We start from the raw sequence: 8,865 nt of genomic DNA, 5'->3' as shown, positions 1-8,865 counted from the left end.
GGAGTTTAAACTGATTGATAGGTTAGTTTTGATCGATTCGATGTCAATCGAGCCATTCCACTCAAAATTAGATTAAGATTTTTAATGTTTTTTCTTGATTGGCTAAAAATAATCTTCAAAATTGAAGAGAAGAGAAATAGACATTGAAAGCAACAAAATACATAAAAAAAAACCCATGACCCTATAAATTAACATAAAAGAAAAAAATATTCCCAACTAAACATTAATTAATTAACAAATGAAAATACAAACAAATTTCAATAGGAATATAAAAAGAAAATAGCATTTTTCATTTGATCTTTTAAACTATATAATATTATATATTAACAACCACACAAAATTATTTTATTTATTTTTGAAGAAAAAGAAAATATATTACTCATTATTTCTCATTTGAAATATATATATATATATATATATATAAACAGAAAATATCATTGTTGTTCTAAGTGGCACACAAGGCTTGCTCAGTCCTTCGATTTCTCAGAAATCTTTTCAATTTCACAACAAAAGTTGAACGGTTTGCTTCTTGTTTATTTATTTCATTTCAATGGATCGAGTTTTGGTGGCTTCATATCCAATCAATCATCTGATTCGGCCTCACAGTTTCCGAATCGATTACTGTTGGAGCACTTGTTTCATTTCCAGGTTTAATTCTGGTAAAGAACGGCAGAAATTGAGCTCGAGGTGGCGATGGCGATCCATGGCCTCGGATTCTACTGACTCTTCTTCTTCTTCTTCTTCTTTTGCTCCATCTGTTGAATCTGATCCTTCTGATAAAACTTCAGCCAGGTTGGTGAATTCTTGCTTCTGGTACCTCTGTATCTGGTTGTGGTTGAAGCATTTTGAGGCAACGTCTAGGAAGTGATATGAATGTTGGTTTGTTGTGTTTTATGTTGATTTATGTGTGGAATTGTAAATGGGTGGATAGTTTCTTGTGTTCTTTACTTTTTGAGCATTGCTACTTGAAAATGCTCGTGTTATGGTTGAAGGATTGGATTGGATTTGAAGAATTTGTTATCAGTTCAATATTGCGAATACCATAAGTTCTGTTTTTATCCTACAGACTTTTTTTGTGCTTATTAAGTCAACCATCTCTTTGGTTTTCTTGTTGTGACAATTGGGAATAATTTATCTGTAGATTAAATGTTAACGTGACATGATTTTATGCAGCTTTTGTATCATAGAGGGACCGGAAACAGTACAAGATTTTGCAAAAATGGAACTGCAAGAAATTCAGGAGAACATTCGAAGTCGTCGAAACAAAATTTTCTTACATATGGAAGAGGTGAGAATTAGTGGACATTTTGCGTAGTAGTAGGGACTATTCTCATGAACTGATTGATTATTCGTGCATATGAATTTTTAAGTTTTTAGACGTGTCTAAAATTTCGTTACCTTGAAAAAACCTTACCCAGCTAAAGCCGTCATTTTGGGGGACCACTGCCCAGTATTATCTTTGTTTTTCTGTGATGGGAGTGATAAATATGTGTCAGACACTTGGATTTGGGCTATTGATCCTTCATCGTTCTCTATTAAATCTCTAATGGGTGACTTGATGAATTTTGTTGATCCCATGTCAAGGATGTCCATTCAGCTATTTGGATGGATCATTTTTAAATTTTCTTAGGGGAACTAAGCCTTGGTGCTATTAATACTGCTGATTGTCTCCGATGTCAAATGCCATATATGACTATCTCTTCATTTTGGTGTCACATGACTCGCATGTGTCAGAATCATTCTGAATTTGTTGCTCATCTTTTTTGCATTGTCCTTTTGCTTTGCGCTTTTGTCATATCTTGATGCAAGCTTTTGGTTGGTCGGTGATTTTCTCTCATACTATGTTTGATAATCTTGCATCTTTGATGGTTGGCCATCCTTTCCATGGTACTAAGAAGACCCTTTGGCTGGCTTTCTTATGTGCATTTTTCTGGACTTTTTGGGGCGAGTGCAACAAATGTCTTTTTAGAGATCATTTTTCCAGTTTTAGTCGATTCATGGATTTTGGTTGTATTGCTGCAAATTTATTTTGGTGCAAATTTATGCAACCATTTAAACATTTGAATCTCCCTTGTAAATTGTAATCACTTATAGGTGTTTTGGAGTCTCCCCTTATTTTGTTTATTCAATGAATTGTTTCTTATCTAAAAAAGGGCAAGGAGTTGAGAGGACCCCTCCTAGAGCTAATGAAGAAGAGTCTTCCAATTGTTAACAATCATTAAAAGACTGTAATTTTAAAAAAAGTTGGTGTAATTTGTGCACCATCAAGAGGTTGTATGGTGAACAAAAGCTCAAAAATATTCAAAGGAAGCTCACTTATCTTCGAACAACCTACTATTCTTTTCTTTCCAAAGGCACCAAAGAACAAAAGGGGTAGTACATCTCTCAATAACTTTCCATCTGCATCGAAGCCATAATCAGCAAACCCTTCAAGCAGCCAATCATCAATCTTTTAAGACATGTAGCCGGTCACCCTATAAATTTTGAATAAGCTGGTCCACCCTTTGACAGCAGGATCACAATGAAGAAACTAGTGGTCTCATCAGTCTTCCTCCTTAAAACTGAGAGAGCAAGAGGGAGATAGGGACCAACATCAAACTTCCTTTGAAGCTTTTCATGAGTATTTATGCTGAGAGGAAAACCCTCATTTTTTTGGGGGGGGGGAGGTTAAGCTCCCAAGAATCAAGAAGCTGCATAAAGGGCGGCAACACTACCCAATTCTCTATCTAGATGAAATAGGATTTCTGCTTTAGTTGCTGGTTGTATGCACTCATGTCTTTGTTGAATCTTCCATTTCTTTTTGAACCGACTCTTTGCTTAGTTGTGGTGTTATTTCTACTGTTTTTTTTTTTTATCTTGTACTTCATCTAGAGGAGATTGTAGCTAATGTTTGGATTTCATCATCTAATACTTGGGTGTTTGCATCTTCTTCCCAACTTAATAATTTGAAGATAACTGAATGGGCTTCTTTAACTCATCGCTTGTCTTCTGTCAGATTTCATTCGTCTCCTGATTCATGGATAGGTCCCTTGACCTCTCATAAGTGTTATTGTTAAGTTTCTTATGGCTGACTTGGTGTGTAGGTGCATAATCCATGCTTTTGTTTATTATGTTACCTGGAAGGATTATCATCCAAAGAAGATAAAAATCTTTCTTTGGGAACATAGTATGGGTCCAATCAATACTGTGAAGTGCATTCAGTATCAAATGCCTTATATGTATATCTCTTCATCTTGGGTCTCATGTGCTTCCATCACTTTGAGTCACCAACCCATTTGTTTATTCATTGCTCTTTTGCATCAAAATTTTGGACTCTCTTTTTTTAGTGAGAAACAGACAATCATAATTTCATTGATAATGTGAAATTACAAAAGCGCAAAAAGCCATCTGATCACATGCAGCTATTTATATGTGCAATGAGAGAAGAAAGATTGTAATCACAAAAAAACTTGGTGAATTTACACCAAGACAGAGAAGTTTATTTAAGATGGTCGAAGAATTGTGTGAATTCAGTTTCTCTATCTTTAAAAGTACGATGATTCCATTCATTCAAAATTTTGAACTTTCAAGGATTTTGGTTGGTCTTTTTCGCTTCGTAATACTATTCTGATCTTCTTTAATCATTTTGGTGGTAATAAAAAGACAATTTGGTTGGCTCTGCTGCATGCATTCTTTTGTATCTTGTGAGGTGAGAGGAATGGTCCTCCTTTTTGTTACTCCTTTCCTACTTTGACCGATTCTTGGGTTCAGTTCTATTTATTGCTTCTTGTTGGTGCAAAATTCAGGATCATTTTAAACATTATTATTATTGTTTTTTTTTCTGGAAAATAAACATTTCATTGATGGAAGGGAATAGGGGCCAAGGCTAGGGCACCCAAAGGTGATTACATGAAAAGATGCCAATGAGAGGCAAGATAAGAAAGACTTAAAAGCTTAAAAGGGTGTTTATTTTTACGCCAATACAAAGCAGTATAAATAATCAAATCACAGAAATGATCAAAGCAAGTTTAAACATTATAGTCCATCTTTCTTAGTTACCAATTGACGATCTCTTTTGTAATCATCTATAGGTGATCTGGGGTTTCCCTTGATTTCATTTAACATGAATGTTTTTTTATTCAGAAAAAAAGAGACAAAAATGGACTCTGTCGAAAAGTTTTTTCTAAAACAAAAATCCCAAGATTGGTTCGACTCATTCAGCACACAGGGATCACTTTTTTTCTTTCCTTTCTATTTTTTTATTTTTAGGAAATGACATAAATCTTTGGAATTTTTTTTGCAAGCACTTGGGTATCACACCACCGGTCCACCCACGGGCTTTGGTGGGGGCTAGGGAGAGTAGTATGCTGGGGGCGAGAAGGGAGAGCACTTTTGCGAAATAAAATCCAAGGTTTTGAAACTACATGCCTCTTGGAGATAAAAGATGAACAATTCGAAGAGGCAAAGTTTAAAACCTCTTGCCTCCTGATAAGCATTTTAATCACATGTGAGTGTAACTTGAAGCACCGATGATATGATCAATTTTTACCTGACTGAATAGCTCAAGTTCTTTTAGTCTAGGGCCAATGCTCTACTTTTTCATGTGATTGAATCTTTTAGCTAGATTCCTTTTGGAAGTGGAAGCAAAGAATTGTTATAATTGTATTGTAGTAGATAAAATAGAACTACCCATAATTTCTTTTTGCCCTTAGTTTTTGTTCTTGGGATCTTAGAGATCTTTTACATATAGATAATCATCTGTATTTGTTAGCATAAAAAATCCTAGTTGAGTTGTCTAACTGAAGATATTGCCCACTTGAATTCTTCCAGGCATAAATTTTACCCAGTTTATTTGAATTGATATCTACTTTATTTGGCTATGGCATATTATCGGGAAAAACTGCTATGTGGCGTAAATTTTGGACAAAAGTTCTGATGCTCCCCATTTTCATTATAATGTTTGAAATCAAAATATGTTGGTTCTCCTTCCCTTTCATATTGTATGGAAATGTTCCAATCTTTGTAGGTTCGTCGGCTGAGGATACAACAGAGAATAAAAAATGCTGAACTTGGAATTTCAAAGGAAGAGCGAGAGAATGAATTACCCAATTTTCCATCATTCATTCCATTCTTACCCCCGCTGGTAGTTTCTTCCTCCGTATTATTAATTGGTTTCTCTTCAACTCTTGATGTCTGTTCCAATGCAAATAAGAACTCAAAAAAAAAAAAAAAATCTTCTGATTTTGTGGCTAGCAATATCATTTGACGATGACCATCTAAACATGCTACTTTACTTGCAGAGTTCAGCGAACCTGAAGCTGTACTACGTTACATGCTATTCACTTATTGCTGGCATAATATTATTTGGAGGTCTATTAGCACCCACGGTAATTAGTGTTCTCTTTGCATCTTTTAGAGCCTCTGGGATTTTCTAACGTTTAATGACAATCTTACCAGTTTTATAACACATTTGATTAATCATCTTCCATTAGGCCAGTAAGCAGTCTTAAATTACATCGTGTTAGTTCTATTCAAATTTAGAACTAACTAATGTTTCCTCCTTTTCTCTTACATTTAAGCTTGAGCTGAAGCTGGGACTGGGAGGTACATCATATGAAGATTTTATTCGTAGTGTGCATCTCCCAATGCAGCTAAGGTGAGCTAATACTCTCCCTACGAACTGGTTGATTTATTTTCAATAGGAAGAACTTATTTAATTTCTTCCACTTATCAAAGGAAATTTTTAATAACAAACATAATGGATATCTTGTGGCCTATGATTAACACATGCATAAATATTCACATGGTATTTGGTTCTTCTGTTGTTTGATCCACTGGACCTTAAAATTGATGAGACAAAACACAGGATCAAGAGTTAGAAGTTTTGGCGCTGTCCAGTGCTTCAAATTAAATATAAAATTAAATAAACTAAATCTATACTTCTACATTATGTAGGTTGATAATGCAGTTTGTGTGCAGTAAACTTAGTGCAGCATGCATACTCAAACAATCTAATATTTGCAAGAGTGCCAACTTTGGAATTCATATAAATGGCATTAATTCTCCATTGAGCCTCTTCATGCTAGTTAAATTCGTATGTCTATTATTGAGAGGTTTTCATGTGAAAAATTGCAGTCAAGTTGATCCGATTGTGGCATCTTTTTCGGGAGGAGCAGTCGGGGTGATTTCAGCCCTTATGGTTGTTGAAGTGAACAATGTAAAGCAACAAGAGCATAAAAGATGCAAATACTGTCTTGGCACTGGTATGGTTATGGCACTGAATTTAGTATAGAAATTGGGTTCCTAACTTGACTTAAAGACAGTCTGTTGATAATGGTTTTTGTTGAAATTCCATCCTCAAATCTTTAATTTGAGTTCCAAACTCAAATCTTTGAGATAAATTTGTTGTTGGACTAGGATACTTGGCATGTGCTCGCTGTTCAAATACAGGAGCTCTTGTGCTGATTGAGCCGGTATCGACTTTAAATGGTGAAGATCAGCCTTTGTCGCTACCTAAGACGGAAAGATGCCAAAATTGTTCGGGATCAGGAAAGGTATGATCTCTTGAACTACCATTATTACTCTCACTATCTGTGAGGTGGTAGTTAACACATTTAAGCCACCGTACTTTTAAATATATAAAAATTTTAGAAAACAAAAATTCCGTATGATAACCATTTCGTTTTTTTGTTTTTATTTTTGAAAATTAAGTCTATTTCCTTCTCACGTTTTACAATGATTTTGCATTTTTCTTAAATATACGAAACAATAATAATCTTTTGAAAGCTATGGTCCCATTTGGTAGCTATTTCAGTTTTTTGTTTTTGTTTTTTAAATTATGTTTTTATGTTTTATATATGAAAGACAAAAATCATATATGTTTGGTAACTGATTTGTTTTTTGTGTTTGAAAAACAACTTTTTTAAAAGTTTTTTTTTTACAAATGTTCAATTTCCCTTCATAACTTTTAAAAACAAGTTTCTAATATGTTGAAATATCAATAAATTTCATATGATCTAAATCGAGTACCTAATATAATTGGTAACCTATATTATCTTTCAAAATTTCAATTGCCTCATTTGTTTTTTTGGCCTAAAAGTTTTGTTGTACGGAGGGACTTCCACCCATGTATTTAATTTAGATCAATGAATCTTATAGAAGGAAAAAGACGAAGCTACCTTTTTAACTCCAAATTCTCTGTTTTGTAGGTTATGTGCCCTACGTGTCTTTGTACTGGTATGGCAATGGCTAGTGAACACGACCCACGAATTGATCCCTTCGACTAGACCTTAGTTTTGCATAGTCAACTTTGTAACTATGTAGATATACACGTTAGAGCTTTGCTCATGGAGGACTTCACTCCTTTGAAGAGAGAAAACTGTAAGTTCTTTACCATTTTGTACAATATATAGGTATATCCTAGCTTTATTTCGTGTTGATTTGAACATTAATCCAAATGTTATGACGATAGCTTCTAGCAAGATTAATTTTCGAGTTTTGAATAATGAATCATTGAATCTAATGTCAAGGTTGATAGTTGAACTATATGCATGGCTAACTCGATGTAAGGAGTGATTCCTTGAGAATCTCAAGGCAATCCCACATTGTTTTTCTTCTTCTTTCTGATTCCCCCCCTTTCTTTTCAGGTTTGAAAAGAAAAGAAAATTTAATATGAATTAGGAATTTTGAGTTGTAAGAATTGGATTGGGAAGGATGCAATAACAGAGGCATGTTAATTTAGGCATAAAGGCTTATCTTGGCTGTATATTGTGAAAGCTTCGTAGACCATATAGTCTCCAGTTAATATAAATGCTTATCTTGGCCATCTAGTAGTGTTCATGTAACAATCAAGGGTTCTTCGGCCTCCATCTGCCTTTCGGAGAGGGGTTTCTTATGGCTTGCAGGTGTGCGCGCTATTTTGTGGGATCATTTGGGGGAGAGGAATGAACATGTGTTTTGTAGAGTGAGGTTTGATCTTTTCATTAGATTATATGTTTCTCTTTACGTTTCAAGATTCTGAAGACTTCTTGTAATTATTTCGTTGATAACTTTCTTTTCTTAATGAAAGTTGTTTTTACAAAAAAAAAAAAAAAAAAAAAAAAAAAATCATTTTATAATACTAATTACCTTCAAGGATATGTATATGCTACGGGTGTGTAAATTGTTATAAGTTTAAGTAAAACTTGTATATATAAAAGATACTCTCCGAGAAATAGCTAAGATTTATAAAGTAGCATTCATTCTACAATAGAACCTCTACTACTTCTTATGATCAAATGATACATTGAGAAGAGAAAGTAAGAATTCATAATTTATGAAGTGCAAGAGATTGAAAACAACACACACAAACACAAATTATTATTACCTAATTCGTTTTCTAATGCACATTCCTTTAAGCATTTCTATGCTCCTCCAGATTGTTGCATCAACCTTGAAATAAGCCTCCTCTGCATACTTGAAATAAGCATATCTCCAACTCTTCTTCAATATTAAACTTCCAACAGCTCCCCGAAATCCAACTATTATAGAAATGTCCATTTTTTTACACATATTTTGTGACATTTCTATTATTAAAAGACAGTTTTAAAATGTAGTAAAATAATTCAAAATATAAAATATAGTAAAAACTTAGATATTTTATCAATAAAATATAGCAGTAGTAGTGAATCTATCTGTAAATAATTTTAACAACTTTTCCATTTATAATAAATTTCACTGTTATAAACTATTTTCTCATATTAAATTTGATTTTAGATTTAAGTAATCTTTCCGTTATGTTTATAAATTAATTCTAAAACTTTAATAGATAAAATTAAAATAATATTTTATTTAACTACTTACAGCAAATTTAGCAAATACTACTAATAATTGAGGGTAATCATACGG

General features: G+C 33.5%; 1 protein-coding gene across 2 annotated transcripts; it reads left to right on the top strand.

Moving 5' to 3' along the window:
* The first annotated feature begins 424 nt into the window (after nucleotides 1-424).
* On the top strand, nucleotides 425-8,041 carry LOC101219412 (protein ORANGE-GREEN, chloroplastic). 2 transcript variants are annotated; one of them, XR_004216962.1, is made up of 9 exons: nucleotides 425-792; nucleotides 1,174-1,288; nucleotides 5,006-5,122; nucleotides 5,280-5,366; nucleotides 5,559-5,635; nucleotides 6,115-6,242; nucleotides 6,397-6,533; nucleotides 7,188-7,359; nucleotides 7,626-8,041. XR_004216962.1 is itself a non-coding variant. In XM_004143622.3 (8 exons), the coding sequence occupies exons 1-8, from the start codon at nucleotides 551-553 to the stop codon at nucleotides 7,263-7,265; spliced, it is 981 nt and encodes a 326-aa protein (XP_004143670.1). In that variant the 5' UTR covers nucleotides 425-550; the 3' UTR covers nucleotides 7,266-7,524. The 2 variants fall into 2 exon arrangements, 1 of the variants encoding a protein (XP_004143670.1); XM_004143622.3 differs by lacking the exon at nucleotides 7,626-8,041 and having other exon boundaries at nucleotides 7,188-7,524.
* The last annotated feature ends 824 nt before the right edge of the window (nucleotides 8,042-8,865 follow it).

The sequence above is a fragment of the Cucumis sativus genome, chromosome 5, assembly GCF_000004075.3.
Source record: "Cucumis sativus cultivar 9930 chromosome 5, Cucumber_9930_V3, whole genome shotgun sequence".
NCBI lineage: Eukaryota > Viridiplantae > Streptophyta > Magnoliopsida > Cucurbitales > Cucurbitaceae > Cucumis > Cucumis sativus.
This window is presented reverse-complemented; position numbering and strand designations above follow the sequence as displayed.